The sequence below is a fragment of the Eumetopias jubatus genome, unplaced genomic scaffold (genome assembly GCF_037043125.1).
Source record: "Eumetopias jubatus isolate StellerSeaLion01/CBP00866 unplaced genomic scaffold, mEumJub1_p1.0 scaffold_7, whole genome shotgun sequence".
Taxonomy (NCBI): Eukaryota; Metazoa; Chordata; class Mammalia; order Carnivora; family Otariidae; genus Eumetopias; species Eumetopias jubatus.
The window spans coordinates 83211629-83229168 of NW_028274813.1; the positions used below are offsets into that span (position 1 = coordinate 83211629).

General features: G+C 37.8%; 1 protein-coding gene across 3 annotated transcripts in view; it reads right to left on the reverse strand.

Annotated features, from left to right (window-relative positions):
- INO80 (INO80 complex ATPase subunit) overlaps positions 1-17540 on the reverse strand; it is a 131472-nt gene that overhangs the window by 59964 nt on the left and 53968 nt on the right. For all 3 annotated transcript variants that reach the window (XM_028119419.2, XM_028119417.2, XM_088024728.1), the window contains exons 15-24: positions 11938-11997; positions 11363-11505; positions 10130-10214; positions 9032-9149; positions 7995-8080; positions 4391-4558; positions 4045-4178; positions 2299-2366; positions 1513-1606; positions 569-740 (exon numbers count right to left, since the gene is read on the reverse strand). In XM_028119419.2, coding sequence (XP_027975220.2) covers positions 569-740; positions 1513-1606; positions 2299-2366; positions 4045-4178; positions 4391-4558; positions 7995-8080; positions 9032-9149; positions 10130-10214; positions 11363-11505; positions 11938-11997 — 1128 coding nt within the window. The remainder of the gene's footprint in view (positions 1-568; positions 741-1512; positions 1607-2298; positions 2367-4044; positions 4179-4390; positions 4559-7994; positions 8081-9031; positions 9150-10129; positions 10215-11362; positions 11506-11937; positions 11998-17540) is intronic.

Consider the following 17540-nt stretch of genomic DNA (forward strand, 5'->3'; position numbering starts at 1 on the left):
TGGATGAATCTCACAGACATAATATTGAGGGAAAGAAGCTGGACACAAAAGTGCACATACTGGATAATTCCATTTACATTAAGGTCAAAACCAGGCAAAAATAATCTGTGGTGATAGAATAATTGTTTTGTTGGTTTGTTCTGAAATGGAGGAATGGAGGTATTAAATGGGAAGATGCATGAGGGGGAATTCTAGGTGCTGGAAATGTTCTATACCTTAATCTAGGTATAATCTAGTAGTTATGTAAGTGTATCCACATGGATAATTTCAAAAGAGTTGTATATTTAAATTCCATGTAATTTACAGTAAAGTTATATACAAAATACATAATATACACACATGCACAAACATGCACTATATATATATGTATGTATATATATTTATGTATCCATACACATACAAAATGTCTATGAAATGATAGTAAGTTATAACTCAGTACACTGCTCCCACTCCTCTAGGATTTTGTGGCTCCACAAGGCCATCACTGACTTTATTATTACTTTTACTGACGCAAAGAGAAGGGAAGTGAGTACTACCACGGACAGCTGATGGTGAAGTAAGTGCTTACCTTTAACAAAGGGCAGCTGCAAAGGTTGGGAAAGGAGAGTGGAAAATTAACCCCAAGAAGGAAATCCTTGTTTCTCAGATATCTCTGCTGGCTCTCCCCTTCTGGCTCTCCCCAGGAGCGCAGCTGATGGAGCCTGTAGGAGGCTTTCAGAGACAGGAAAAGAGCTAACCATCTGAAACAGACCACAGCAGACATGCTTATTCAGTGCTCCATGGAGGTTTGAGGGTAGTTCAGAGCAGTGAGGAACCTTGTCTTTCATTCACGTGTCTCTTTTGTACATCTTGAGCATTTTAGAAACAGTTCTTTTCTACTTTCAGATAAGGCCATTTCACACTTTTCTTCTATAAATTCTGTCTTTGGCATGACTTGGTTTGCTACTACGAAAACTAAAAGCCTCCATAAAGCTCCACTCAGTGTTAAAGAATATTTAACTCTATCACAAAAATTCTATTATAAAAACATCCTCATATTAGGGAGACAGCCTTTTCTAACAAGATCACTGTTTATTACATAAATACAAAATAATAACGTAAGTGAAAACCATTATTCCAAAGGAAAAGAACACAGAACTAAGTTTCCCAGAATAGTTAAGGCAGGCTATGCTGTAATCACTACCAAGTAAAGGACTCACTAACCATTCTCCGCCTGCAGAAGCAAATACAACATAGGAGACTAACTAGAAATTAAGGAGACTTAAAGACCTTCTGGTAGCATTTGGGGGTAGAGCCTAAATAATTTTTACTTAAGGTATATCATGAAGCATCATGCAATTATTAAATGATCAAAAGAAAATTATAATTCCCTTATAAAAATTTTTACTCTTAACAAGAAAAAAATAAGGGGCTTGCTAAGATAATACAATATTAAGTATTTAGTTTCACAGTTCAAACTCTCTCCCTATTTATTCCCAACTGCTCTCTCATCAAATTAAGCAAACTTCTCACCTGGCCAAAAGTCCCTGAAGCATGAGGTTTGCCATTTCTGCTGGAGATACATCAATAAAGCGAAGGAAGGAGAAACAGCTTTCTTCATTAACACCTGGAATATCAAGGGACAAAGTTAAACCCAACACTAAGCCAAGAGATAATAGTCAACTAAAGCTACTAAACTGCTGTCTTTTTATTTAAGAATGAAAAGATATCTAAAGGTTTCAACCCAGCCACTATGATGGAAGTCAGGGTGTCATATTTTTGTACTACAATTGCAAGTGGGAGAGGCAGACCTATGAGATCTGGCATACATGGATCAGAGTGGAGTGGCTCATCAACTACCTTTGGGCTTTTTGGATCTTTGGCTAATCACCTTTCTCTTTTTATCATGGAAAGAAGAAAAGTATAGAGTTAGAGATTCTGAAACTTTGCCTTAATACCATGGACAATGCTCAAAGGTAAGCTGCTCCTTTCCCTTAGACTAAGGAGGAAGGAACTAAGTCACATTAATGAAAGTCCAGCATCATCTCTGTCAAGTTTCAAGGGTGTAAGAAACTCTTAAGAGGCAGGTAAAAAATAAAGATGGAAGGTCAATTAATAATCTTTAATTGCTTCCTGTTATAGCCACAAATCATAGCATCTATAGATGAAGAGAACTAATTTACTTAAAGCTTATCAAGACTTATTAAGATCCAACATGCAGGCAAAACCATTGCTAGTTGAATATCAGTCAATCAGCAAAACAAAGACCATTCTGGTAAACCCTGGCATAATTTCCTTCCCAAAAATCAAAACACCTACCTTTTCTGTGAAAGAGAGACTGCTGGATATAGTCTGGTGCAAATGGAGAAAGAAGAACCCTTAACCACCTGTAAAATCAGTAAATAAAATAAATCCAAATATAAAAATACTGGGAACTAGATTAGAGGTCCAAAACTAAAAAGAATCTTTTAGATTTCAAACTGTTTTCTACATTTAAGAGGTCTGTTGCCTTATTACCTGGCAAAAATCATGGCATAAATGTTAGACAGTACTAAGTAATTAATAGATAAAAGAATATAATACAAGTTCAAAGTGGTCTCATTTCATTTCAGAGAATCACAATACAAAGCTGTAAGTTACCATATACCATATGAAACAAACAGCACTATAGCTCTGGTCTGTTTCCCCCTGCCCATCTAGTTGAGTAATAGTCTGGAGCTATCACAGACTATTTTTTTTTTAATATTTATTTATTTTACAGAGAGAGAGAGAGAGAGAGAGAGAGAGCAGGGGCTGGGGGAGAGGGAGAGGGAGAGAATCTCCAGCAAACTCCTAGCTGAGCGGGGAGCCTGACGTGGGGTTTGATCCCATGACCCTGCAATCATGACCTGAGCTGAGATCAAGAGTTGGGACACATAATCGGCTGAACCACCCTGGTGCCCCACAGACAGAGAAGTCTTAAAATTAAACCCAAGGGGCGCCTGGGTGGCTCAGTCATTAAGCGTCTGCCTTCGGCTCAGGTCATGATCCCAGGGTCCTGGGATCGAGCCCCGCATCGGGCTCCCTATTCAGCAGGAAGCCTGCTTCTCCCTCTCCTACTCCCCCTGCTTGTGTCTCCTTTCTCGCTGTGTCTCTCGCTGTCAAATAAATAAAATCTTTAAAAAAAAATAAATTAAACCAAGAAATATATCTCAACTTCAGTTTCATTAGGCTAAATATTGTTGATTACTTTGGTAAAGCTGCTTATATTATTTCTCTACAGAAGGAACTTTTTTTTTTAAGATTTTATTTATTTATTTGAGAGAGAAAATGAGAGACAGAGAGCACAAGAGGAAAGAGGGTCAGAGGGAGAAGCAGACTCCCCGCTGAGCAGGAAGCCCGATATGGGAACTCGATCCCGGGACTCCAGGATCATGACCTGAGCCAAAGGCAGTCGCTCGACCAACTGAGCCACCCAGGCGCCCCAGAAGGAACTTTCTAAATCCATGATTCTCAAATGTTGATGTGCACAAGAATCCTTTGGGAGCTTGTTAAAAAAAATCCAGAAGCCAGGGATAGCCTCATTCCCAAGTATAGAATGGACCTATACACATTTTCTGAATGGAATTGGTCTCTAGCATATTATATTAACAACCACTTCACCTTTAACCAAATCTGTCACTGCTGATTTTGGCAGGAAGGTAAATTTGATTAATCTGAAATCCAATCAGTTCTCCCACAAGTGCTATTCCAAGTATAAAATAACCCACCGCAAAACAATTTCAGTACTAAAGCAGAGACATGATGATCTCTCTTGGTACAAGTACATATTTGCACACACATGCACATTTCTCAATCAGAAAAGCAACCAGAAGTGGCTAGAGCTATTAAGGTCATCCAATTAAACCCCGATACTGCACAGATCCCTACCACAACGTTCCTCAATAAATAGGTGTCCACCCTATACTTAAATACCTCATTGTTGGGGAACTCAAACACTCTCCACTAAACCCCCAAAATCATTATGCCACAAAACCCCAAATTACAAAAACACGTTAGAGTGAACAGATATTAATATGTGCTCACCTGTCTCGTGAATGGTTGAAGACCCTGATCTGTCCATGACGGTAGATAAACTTTGAAATCTGGTATGGCTTTAGGGAAATATGAAATGGAGACCAAGTTTCTTGTCGTTCAAATAACTCTGGGTGATTACACACCTAAGAGGAAGGAAAATGACAAGACACCACTGTCACATGCAGACATCACTCTCGGAAATCATGGGGAATCCCAAACCCTGAATGTTTGCTTTTGTGAACGTGTACTTTCTCATTTCATTTCTCTTTAATAGTCTTTATCTGACCAAGGTTAAAGCCTTTTTCTTGAAATGGGTTAATGAGACAACTCCGAGGCAGCTGACCTAAAATCTTACCTTCCTAAACTGCATGACCAGATTCATGAGGCTGCTGGTGGTGGTCTGTGCTTGCTGGGTAGAACCCATAGAAGACTGCAATAAATCCTCAATAGAAATTTTGTTCTTTAGTGCCTGATATAGAAGCTTCTGTCGGCTGGTCAGTTGGCAATACATCAGAATCTCAATCTAAAAATCAGTAAGGACATTTATATTTTGAAAACCAGTTTCTAAGAGAAATCAGTATCAGCCTAAGAAACACATGCAAGCCAGATTATGACTGAACAGACAATATACATATCTCTAGAAACTCAGTATCTCTATAAGCTTGGGATGTGGCTAATTATCCAGAAAAATATTCTTTTCTTGATGCTCTTCCCTGTCACTCACTTTATATGCTGTCCCTGAGAAATCGCTTCCATTTTCAATAGCACCAACTGCTATCCATTGCAGTGACTTGCAAAAATATTTTCCCTGCCATTCCTAGCCCCATATTTTCTTTTCTTTTCTTTTCAGATTTTATTTATTTATATTCATGAGAGACAGAAACAGGCAGAGGGAGAAGCAGGCTCCCTGCTGAGCAGGGAGCCCGCCGCGAGGCTCAATCCCAGGACCCTGGGATCATGACCTGAGCCAAAGGCAGTTGCTTAACGACTGAGCCACCCAGGCGCCCCTTTTCTTTTTCTTTTAAGATTTTATTTATTTCCCAGCACCATATTTTCAGCTACCCACTGTAATGGTACCACTCAGAGAGTCAGTAGGGAAAAAAAAAAATCTTTTCTATAATTTACTAAATTGGTTAACAGCATTACCACTCAGTTACCCAAAAAGAAATTTCAACCAGCTCTGATTTTTCTTTCTTTCTCATGCCCATGTTCTATCATTTCCTAAGTCCCTCAAATCCACCTGGAAATTAACCTCTAATTATCATCCTTTCTGACCACTCTCATTGTCTTACTGCAGACTCTCATCATACCTAATCTAGACTGCTACTATCTGGGGGCGGTCAGGGGGAGTGTCTTCCTGCCTACAGTCTTTACTGGTTCTAAGAAACTTTCCATACTAATCTTATAAGGTGATTCCAGCTGCTGAAAAAACTTCAATGTACATTTATTGCCTATATTAACATACTAAAAATTCTCTGGTAGGCAGAGAAGGTTTCCCATACTCTAATCAACCCTACTGTCCCAGTCTCCTCATCACCATGTCCTCCTATATACCCTAGCAACAATGCTCTGAGTAATGTTTGCTAGACATGCTGCATCATATTTGAATGTTGCTCCACCTTTGTTCACCTTGCTCTTGTTGCCTAGCATCTGCTTCCTTATCATATTTTCCTAGTAAATGCCAATTCATTATTCCAGACCTAGCTCACATGTCATCTCTGCTTTGATGCCTTCTCTAACCTTCCCTAACAGAACTACTCTCTTATCTGTCTTCCCATTATACTTCACATAGACAATCACTCTCTCTTATGATACAATATTAGTTAGTTATGTATTCATCTCTCTTGGAAATCTGAATGGAACCTGGACACTATATCTTTATATACCAATGGCTAGCAAGCAATTAGAGTTTAATAAAGAAATATATTATTTAAAAATAGATTAGAAACAATACTGATGTTTAAGAAATCTTAAGGAAAATACTATGCACAGTGATTAAACCATACTACATCCTCTGATCATCTCTGTACTGATGACCAAGTAACAGAAATTATGACACTGCTATCATTTTTTAAGCCCTTTCTGATATAAAAAGATTCATTGTTTTATAAAGTATTTTCCTTCTATCAGGTATATCTGTGCAACACTGCTATTTAGTTATAATCAGCCAGTTTCACAAAACAGTCATCAAGATTTCTTAAAAATAAATAAAACAAAGGTACAAAGGTATCCCTCACTTTAAAGGTGTATATCCCCACCACAATCTTTCAAGGAGAGTTACTAATTTCAAAATAATCTAACCTTTTGGCAGTGATAGAGGAGAACCTCCTGATATTATCAAGAACATTGAAAGATGACTTTTAGGTAGAGAGTAGAATTGTGAGAAACAGGTAGAATCTATGGAAGATGGGGGAAAACTCTGAAGAACTGGGAGGAAAAAAGGAAGAAAGGAGAATATGGAGGGGACTCACAGGAGATAAGAAAAAAAAACAACAGAAGTCTGGTAAGAATAAAAAAAAGATATTTATAAACCAAAAAAAATTTTTAATTTAAGATTTTATTTTTAAGTAATCTCTACGTCAAATGTGGGGCTTGAACTCACAACCCCAAGATCTAGCATTGTATGCTCCACTGACTGAGCCAGCCAGGTACCCCAACAAACCAAAATTATTGGCTTAGTATGAGGAAAAAATATTAAAACCCGAAGCACATTAAACTTCTAAATCTAATTCTTAGTTTACAGAAATACAGGAGACCACAGAACATGTTAGACAATACCAAAATGATGCAATTAGCAAAATCCTACATGTGGGAAACTCTATAGGACAAGTAACTCGGTTTCTTCAACAAGGGAAAAAAGTAGGGAGGGACTAAAAGATTTATTAAGACACATATCACCCAAATGCTATGTGTGGGCCTTGCTTGGATTCTGATTTCAAAATCTTTTTTTTTTTTTTAAAGATTTTATTTATTTGACAGAGAGAGACACAGCGGGAGAGGGAAAACAAGCAGGAGGAGTGGGAGAGGGAGAAGCAGGCTTCCTGCAGAGCAGGGAGCCAGACGCGGGGCTCGATCCCAGGATCCCGGGATCACGACCTGAGCCGAAGGCAGACGTTTAACGAGTGAGCCACCCAGGCGCCCCAAAAATCTTTAATTCTTTAACAGAGAAAGAGAGAGGCAGGGAACAGAAGTTGGAGAGTGAGGGAAGAGAGAGAAACACACACAAAGATAAATGGGGATAGCTGAGCAATGACTAGATATGTGATAGTATAATGGGATTATTGTCTCCTTTAGCAGGGGTAATAATATATGGTTATATATATATATTTTTTTTAAAGATTTATTTATTTGAGAGAGAGAGAGAATGAGAGATAGAGAGCACGAGAGGGAGGAGGGTCAGAGGGTCAGAGGGAGAAGCAGACTCCCCGCCGAGCAGGGAGCCTGATGTGGGACTCGATCCCGGGACTCCAGGATCATGACCTGAGCCGAAGGCAGTCGCTTAACCAACTGAGCCACCCAGGCGTCCGGTTATATATTTTTAAAAAGACTAAATCCTTAAAAAAAAGACTAAATATTTTAGAGATACAGATGAAAATATTTGTAAATGAAATAAGACATCTGGGAAATGCTTCAGAATAATCTAGAGGGATGGGGATGGAAATGAGTTAATCACTATTGAAGCTGTATGGTGGTTTTAAGAGGATTCATTATACTATTTTCCTACTTTTGTAATGTCTGAAATTCACTATAATAAAAAGTATAAAACAAAAAGAAGAAAAAATATTACCTGCCTTGGTTGTTTGACTCATTTTAAGTCTTCTTTGATCCACTCAAGTTTAATGGTCTTCTCTCAAACTAATCACCCTTCAACTAAACATTTACCAAGTCATTTTTTTTTATCCTGGAACCCCAAGGTCGTGTCTATTAAGGCTTAAACTAATGAAGTCTTCTTTCCTTACCTTGTCAGACAATTCATTTTCTACATCTTTCTTGATTCTCCTCAGCATAAATGGCTTCAAGATCATGTGTAATCGAGAGAGTTGATCTGAAATGCCAGGAGGGCCCCCCCGACAAATAATACATTATACTGACTTAACACAAACAAAAGAAATATCATGATCATCTCTCACTAAACTGTTCTTACACCTTTTGGCCTAATGAAACTCTGAAAAGAAGACTAAAACAATCTTTTCGTTAAGTAGGAAACCAAGGAGTCTGAATTTTCATAGCACCTGCCTATAGTCTATAGGGCAAATGCATTTTTCTATCATTTACTCAGACCAACAAGGACCACTGTATTATTATTAGAATTTACTCTTAGAGTGTTCTAAGATCATTTTATTAATAACAGTTCTCATATAGGTGAATGGAAGCTATCTGGGTCTCCCAGTGTTCCTCCAAAATCATTTTTCTAAGTATGTCAACAAATTAACAAATTGTAATATAAGAAATTACTTTAGGACTTTTCTAATAGTTGGTAGATATCAGTTCATATCAATGTAATAAACACCTCGCAACTCTTATATTATTCAACAAGGTCAAAAGTATTGATAAATAAATTTTAAAATATTCACAGTAGAAACAAATCCTAATATAGAAAGAAAATAACAAAAATAACCCCTCTCATATTTGTTTTTATCACAGGATAAAAACCTTACCTCATTCCATAAGGAATATAATTCTGATAGGAATTTTTCAGAATCTACATGGAAAATGAGGATTCTATAAGCCAAAATGTGGTACTTTTTGGACTCTGCCTGTTCTACCTTGATTAAATGGGCAACAGTACAGCAGTATCACCTCTATGAGTCCTTGTGGCTCTTTTAAACACGAACAAAGAATACAATTACTTTATAAGAAAAAACTCCTCCCCACCACCCCGCCGCAGATCCTTCTATGAATACTGAAAGAAAAATTCTTTACATAGAAGAAAATATTCAATTATGTGGTTGCCTACACTGAGAGGTAGAAAGAAAGAGTTCATAAAAGCACTCACTCTCATCAATGGCAGATTTGTTTTCGGCGTGGCTCTCGATGTCCTTGGAAAACCATTCATTAAATTCCTCATGTGAATCAAATAATGTGGGCATAATAAAATGTAGCAGAGCCCAGAGCTGGAAACAGAAGAAATGTGAAATAATTGTAGGAAAACAAAATGACAGTGTGTGAGGATATGATGAGGGTTTGGAGAGAGTGAAAGTTGCAGGTGTGTGTGTCTGTGTCTAGGAACAGCTGTAAGTGTGGGCAAGTGGGTGAAAAAGAAGTGTGTAAGCACATGCCTCATCAACCAACCCTTATTTTCTAAGATGTTAGAGCAAAATGAGATTATTTTTCAATTCATTTCAAACAAAGTCTGAAAGTACAAGTCCTGCTCATATTTTGCAATGGGATAGTTTTAAAGATCTTATATATTTAAAAAATCCATTTCACAACCAAACACAATCTGAAGTAGCATAACTTGCTAATAACAACTCTTAATTGGGGGTCAGTAAATTATGGCCTATGATGCCAAGGCTGGTCTGCCAGCTACTTTTATAAATAAAGTTTTAGTGGGACATAGCTACACCTATTCCTTTATGTACCGTCTATGGCTGCTTTCACATTAGAATGGCAAGGTTGAGCAGCTGCAAGAGCAACTATATCGCCTGTAAAGTCTAAAATATTTACTATCTAAAAAAAAATTACTATCTGGCTCTTTATAGAAAGTTTTCTGACCCCTGTTCTAGATGTTCAATTATCTTTTCTAAATAAGGAATTTTAGCTCCTCTCAGTGCCAAAGATTATTATTACCTTTTCATTCTATCATAAAAACATCCCTGCATTAGATGGGTAGCATTTCTAATGTGGTCACTATTTATTCCATAAATACAAAGGAATACATTAATTTATTTGCCTATGCCAGAGAATAAGAAAATAGGAATGATGCCCAAAAAACCCATTTAGGGCAAGCTATGGTCAAATTCTTCTTTTATGTGGGGATTATAATTTGTACAGAGCAGTAATGCTCCAGGTGGGCATGGGAAAGAGTTCTATTCTGTGCTAGAACCATTCTGTTTAATGCAGACATAAAACCAAAGCCTTTACTAATGCCTACCTCTGCCATGGTGTTCTGAATTGGGGTCCCAGTTAGCAAAAGCCGATTCCGACACTGGAACTGCAAGAGAATCTTCCAACGAACACTGTTCAGTAAAATGAATTACAAATTCCAAGTTAGCAGTAAATATTTCTTCACCCTAGTAAGACCCTGTATTTCTAAAAATGCTTTCCAAAAAAATTCCAAACACCCAGAATCAAGTACTCCACCGCTGTACACATTGAAAAATGTTATTCAACAAAGCTGAGGACAGAAAATGACTCCTGTATACTAAAAACATGGTATTAGGATTTAGAAAAAACAGCCCTCAAATGGGCAGAGTAGGACCCTTTCTGGCTTAACAAAGTGCTCTACTACCTTCGGTCAGTTTTGTTGACACAAGCTTTTTAATTATAAGGTAGTATCTATAGTAAAAAGCTTTACAATTCTTAATCTCTGTGCTTCCAGTGTGAGTTGAGAGAGATCAATGGAGAAAGGGGAAAGGTGTGAGAAGAAAATGCAAAATCAGTATATTGCTCCCAGCAGTAAGCATGTCCTACTTCAAAAGAGTATAATATGAAGTAATGTCCGTCAGAGGACAGAATGTACCATCCATCTTGTCAGTTAAAATGGAACTCTCTTTAAGAAAGTCTTATGGGCTCACCAAGAGTTAATAAAAATGCCCTCAATGCAACATTTAATACCACTGAGTAACCCTTTAATGTCAAGCAATGACTTACTATTCAGTCTGTTACTTTGAAGGTAATATAATATTTTAAACATGTAACTTCCAATAAAAAGATCTTGGGGCTCTAATAACCAACCAGGGACTAGGACAACCTGCATAAAACAGACAGAACTTACAATCTATATAATGTAATATTCTACTTCCTACTAAGATCTCCTGTTCAAAATAATTCCTGAATCAAAGGGCAGACAAGCCTTCTCCCACAAAAATGTTCCTTGAAGAACAAAGATCTATTAAGATGCAATAAATACTGAGTAGAGAAACAGAAGTTAAGAAAATCCCTTGTATTCTAAACATTAATATTTGTATTCCATATAAAATGCAAAAGGGAATTTTTGCCTTCTGGTCAGATACATGGCATATGCAGAGACCACATCATGCCATGTTTGGAAACCTCTCTGATCTTTATTCATCTGTGTGTATACATATATCATAAGTCTATATCCTATATCTATATATCTATACAGTCTTAGTCTATAGAGTTTGGTGTCTATTAATCATGTTACCTGGAACTACTCTTGAGTGCCTGAGCCTCATCCAATACCATGTACTGCCACTTGACACGCTGGAAATACTTTACATCCTGCACCACCAGCTGGTAGCTGGTGATAACCACATGGAAGGGGGCATCCTGAGTGTAGAGGGTCTTCTGTAAATATAAGAAGGGAAGAATGGAAATAGATACCTAATAATTCATAAGATAATGAGTAATGGATTTTATTTTCTAAAGCTAAGAAGTTTAACATAGTCCTACTGAAGATGTGCTTCTCCCACGTTGTAGATGTGCAGTGAATTAAACCATAACTGTTTTTAAAGTACTCACCTTAATTACAGATCATGTTAAACATTAGTCTTTAGCTTACTTAAGAGTTCTTACTTAATCCTGGACTTTTAAGTCCAACTGATTGTCTATAACGGGAAAAGTGTTATAGAAGAAAAAAAGTGCACTTGTCTAGTGTCTAGAAATATATGTAAGATTTTATACACCAGAACTTACTCAAATAAAATGGAGAAATGACTGCATATGTAAGTGTGTGTATATACACGGGCGTATGTGTATATGCAATAAGCTGAAAGTTACCTGACTCCAGAACCTCCTGATAACTTTTCTATCATGAGGATTTCCCCAATATGGTAGCACCTGGAAAAAGGACCATGATACAGATTATTTCCTACTTGTAATCTTAAAAGTACCATCACAAATGTTATTCAGAATGATTTTAAAAGAACCTAAAGAATGAATATAGGAATTCTTCTGTCACTGCCACTAGTACTCTTCCTGCTGACTTAATTAAAACACACACACAGAGGGGCGCCAGGGTGACTCAGTCGTTAAGCGTCTGCCTTCGGCTCAGGTCATGATCCCAGGGTCCTGGGATCGAGCCCTGCATCGGGCTCCCTGCTCTGCGGGAAGCCTGCTTCTCCCTCTCCCACTCCCCCTGCTTGTGCTCCCTCTCTCGCTGTGTCTCTGTCAAATAAATAAATAAAATCTTAAAAAACAAACCACACACACACACACAGACACACACAGAAAACATTTATAAGAAGGCATCAGAAAGCTACCGTGGCAGAGGAGAATTACAGAGCCAAGATCCAGAAAACAAAGTCCGTCCAGAAAGTAAAGTCTGACACCTGGTACGTGTCTTTCCTAAAGGTGTTGATCTTTCCCAAAAGTTCTAACTGAAAAACTAAGAAATTGAGCAGAGAATTTTTTTTTTAAAGATTTTATTTATTTATTTGACAGAAACACAGTGAGAGAGGGAACACAAGCAGGGGGAGTGGGAGAGGGAGAAGTAGGCTTCCCACCGAGCAGGGAGCCTGTTGTGGGGCTCGATTGCAGAGCCCTTGGACCATGACCTGAGCCCAAGGCAGACGCTTAACGCTTAACGACTGCACCACCCAGGCGTCCCCCGCCCCCCCCCCCCCCCCCCGCCGGCTTTTTTTAAGAGATGCAGGGCCTACACAACAAAAACTGGAGTTCAAGGCGAAGGATTATGATAACCGCCCACCGGGAATCACAGGATACATGCCCATAGGCAATAAAGGTCAACTACACATAGATGTGCCTTAACAAGTACTGAATCCCAGCTTTGAATCATCTCAATTCCTGACAAGATTAAGGTGGGGACTTTGGATTATTAGTACACCCCCCTCCAACCCGGCCCCACCAAATTACTACAGGCCAAAAACAAAACAAAACAAACACCACCAACCCAGAACACATATAAATCCTCTCTGGAAGAAGAAGAAAACAGAGCCCACAATTGTCTCTAGAATTTTTCCTATATAATGTCTGGTATACAATAAAAACACAAATAAACAAAACCAATAAAAAAAACCCCCAGACATATGGAAAGACTAGACCCCACGACTGAAAATTAACAGGAAAAACAGATACAGGAAATAAATCCAGAGGAGACTCAGATGATAAAAATATCAGAAACGGACTTTTTAAGAAGATGCTGACTTGGGGCGCCTGGGTGGCTCAGTTGGTTAAGCAACTGCCTTTGGCTCAGGTCATGATCCTGGAGTCCTGGGATTGAGTCCCACATCGGGCTCCCCGCTCAGCGGGGGGTCTGCTTCTCCCTCTGACCCTCCGACCCTATTCCCTCTCATGCTCTCTGTCTCTCATTCTCTCTCTCAAATAAATAAATAAAATCTTAAAAAAAAAAAAAGAAGATGCTGACTTGTTCCTGGAATTAAAAGATAAGCTTGGGAATTTCAGTGGTATACTAGAAACTATAAAGTACCAAAGGGAGTTCTTTAGAACTGAAAATACAAAAACTAAAATTGAGAATTCAATCATGGGTTTAATGACAGATTAGATGCAGCTCAGTGAAACAGGGGGCATCTGGGTGGCTCAGTCGTTAAGCGTCTGCCTTTCAGCTCAGGTCATGATCCTAGGGTCCTGGGATCAAGCCCCGCATGAGGCTCCCTGCTCAGCGGGAGGCCTGCTTCTCCCCCTCTCTCTCCCCCTGCTGTGTTTCCTCTCTTGCTGTCTCTCTTTCTGTTAAATAAATAAAAATTTTAAAATCTTAAAAAACAAAAAAAAAAAGAAAAAAGAAAAGAAAAATTTAGAAGAAAATTCGTGAAACAGAAGATAGGTCAAAAGGAAATATTTAGACTAAAGCATGGTGAAACAAAAGAATGTAAAATTCAGCACTTTTTCTGTGCCGTCTCTAGGTGTCATTTTCTTTCAAAGTGCTTCCTGGATCTGTAGCTTGATGTTTTTTGTTGTTTTGAAAAATCTCAGTCACAGTGAAGTATAAATATACAGGAAGAAATGAGGATCAATGAAAATAGTGAATAGGTAATATGAATGTATGTAAATAAATTTAAAATGTATAGATAATAATAATGCTTTGTGAGGCTTAGAAGAGAAAATATATACAAAAACAACAGCAAGTCTCTCTCTCAAATAAATAAAATCTTTTTTTTTTTTTCCAAATAAATAAAATCTTTAAAACAACAACAGCAGCAGCATGTTAAGTCTTCAGAAGACGAATGTAGTTAAAGTATACTGGCACCTGGGTGGCTCAGCTAGTTAAGAGTCCAACTCTGATTTGGGCTCAAGTCATGATCTCAGGGTTGTGGAGCCTGCTTAAGATTCTCTCTCTCCCTCTTCCTCTGCCTCCACCCCATCCTGCTCACCGGCTCTCTCTATGCTTTCTCTCTAAGAAAAAGAAAAAAAGTATACTAAAGCCTTTGTATGAAAGCAGTAACAGTATTAATTTATATTACACTTTTTAAAAAGTCAAGGATGCATGTTCCTTGACTCTTGGGTATTCTCCTGGGTATCTACTAAAGAATAAAATGAATATATAATTAGCAAGCTAAGAAGGAATGAAAAAGAGTAGTAAAATCTAATCAATCCACAGGACACATGAAAGGACAAAAAGGAAAATACAAAAACGGAAAAGGAAAGTTACAGAAGTAGAAGGAAAGAAGTAGAAAACAAACAGCAAGGCAGATTTAAAATCCATGTTATCAATAACTACATTAAAAGTCAGCATAATTATGGGGCGCCTGGGTGCCTCAGTCGGTTGAGCGTCTGCCTTCGGCTCAGGTCATGATCCCAGCGTCCCGGGATCCGAGCCCCCCCCAAGGCTCCCTGCTCATCAGGGAGCCTGCTTCTCCCTCTCCCCTCTCCCTCTGCCTGCCTGCCTACTTGTGATCTCCCTCTCGGTCAAATAAATAGAGTCATTAAAAAATAAAAATAAATAGAATTATAAACAAAGGCAAGAAAAAAACCTTAAATGTTAACAGAATGGTTAAACGTAAAAGAAAAAGATACCACATAAAAACCAGAAGAAAGCTAGTCTATTTAATGCCAGAGAAAACAGGCATTAGGCAAAAAGTCTTAATGAGAGGAATTTCATAATAAAAGGTTTGATTTATCAGGAAGGTAAAAATAATTGTAAATTTGTATACAACTCACAACCTCAAAATATAAAGCAAAATGGACAGAAGAAAACAGAAATGGATATATCCTTAATTGTGGTAATTTTTTAAATTTTTATTTATTATTTGAGAGAGAGTGCACAAGCAGGGGGAGGGGCAGAGGCAGGGGCAGAGGGACAAGCAGGTTGAGATCATGACCCCAGCCAAAGCCAGACGCTTAACCGAAGGAGCCACCCAGGCACCCCTGTGGTAAATTTTAACATACTTCTTTCAATTAGTATTTGGACAGGCAGACAAAAAAGTCAGTAAAGATACAGAGGAGCTGAAATACACCTGACCCAATCAACATATATACAACGCTGCACTCAACAACTGCATAATGCCTAATATCTGCAAAGAGATACAAGACATTTATATAGTGGAACATAAAAGAAAAGTTCAAAAAATTTCAAAGGATTAAAATCATAAAAAGCCTGTTTTCCTACCACAGATTTAAGCTGTAAATTAGTAACAAGGTACCCAGAAAATCATCCTCTGTTTCGAAATTAAGAACTACACTAATTTATTTAAGTAGGCCCCACACCAATGTGGGGCTTGAACTCACAACCTAGAGATCAAGAGTCACATAGTCTACTGACTGAGCCAGCCAGGCGCCTCAAGAACCACTCTTTTTTTTTTTTAATTAAAGATTTTATTTGTTCACTTGGCAGAGAGTGCGAATGCACACAAGCAAGAGGAGGGGCAGGCAGACAGAGAAGCAGGCTCCCCGCTGAGCAGGTGCCCCCAAGAACCACTCTTAAATAAGCCATGAATCAAACAGGAACTTGAAATAGAAGCTAGAAATTATTTTGAATTAAAGAATAATGCAAATGTGGCACATCAAACCTTTGGATGGCTATAGTCATGTGTAGAAAGCAATTAATACCCTTAAATACACTTACTGGAAAAATCAACAATCTAAGCTCCATCCTGAGATGTTAGAAAAAGAACAAAGTACACAAAAAGTAGACAATAACAAAAGAGAGCAGAAATGAATGAAATAGAAAACACAGAAAATAGCCAATTTCAGGAATGAAAATGGAACATTAACTATAAAAAAATATAAACCATATTTCTTGGGAAAAAAGAGAAAGTCAGAGACATTGGTCATACTAGAATCATAAAACAAATGCTACTCAGATACCTGCCAAATAAAATGAACTTTCAGATATTATCATCATAGATCTAAATATCTTTTGAATGCACACTAACTATAAATCTAAGCAGAGTCTAAGACATTTAACTCTGTTCTGCACAGAAGTGAACACATTCCCGACAATCTAAAGGAGTAATGGCAATAGGAACAATAAATCAAGAGCAGAGGTCATCAAATCTTTTCTGTCAACAGGCAAATGATAAATATTTTCAGCTTTGCAAGCAATATGATCTCTGTCACAACTACTCAACTCAGCTGTTGTAGTGAGAATGCAACCATAAATAACACTTAAACAGAAGAGTGTGGTTGTCTTTCAACATATACGCATTTAAATTTCATATACCATTTGTTATGAAATATTACTTTTTAAATCAACAGTTTAAAAACATGAACACTATTTTTAGTTTGCAAGCTGTACAAAAAAACAGGTGGCAGATTCCTCAATAAGTTAAATACAGAATGACTTAGCAATTCTACTCCGAAGTATATACCAAAAGAATGGATGGGTGTTCAAATGATAACCTGTACATGAATGTTCGTAACAGTACTATTAACAAGAGCCAAAAGGTGGAAACCCAAATACCGTTGAGAGATAAATGGATAAACAAAATATAGCGTGTCCAGATAATGAAATATTATTCAGTCATAAAAAGGAATGACATGCTGACACATGCTGAAACATGAAAATATTATGCTATGTGAAAAGAAATCAGACATAAAAGGCCACCTTATAATGATTCCAGTTAGATGAAATACCCAGAATAAGCAAATCCAGAGAAGGAGACTTGTGGTAGCCAGGGGCTGGAGGGAAAGGGATTGAATAGGAAGCGACTGCTTAATGGGGAAGAGGTTTCTGTTTGGGATGATGAAAAAATTCTGCAACCAGACAGCATCAATCATTGCACCACACTGGAAATGTACTTAATACTAGTAAATTACACACTTTAAATGTGACATTTTAGACATTTTTTGATGTGTGTGAGTTTTTTTATTTTTATTTTTTTTTAAAGTAATCTCTACAGCCAATGTGGGGCTTGAACTCAGGACCCTGAAATCTAGCTGGATGCTCTATTGACTGAGCCAGCCAG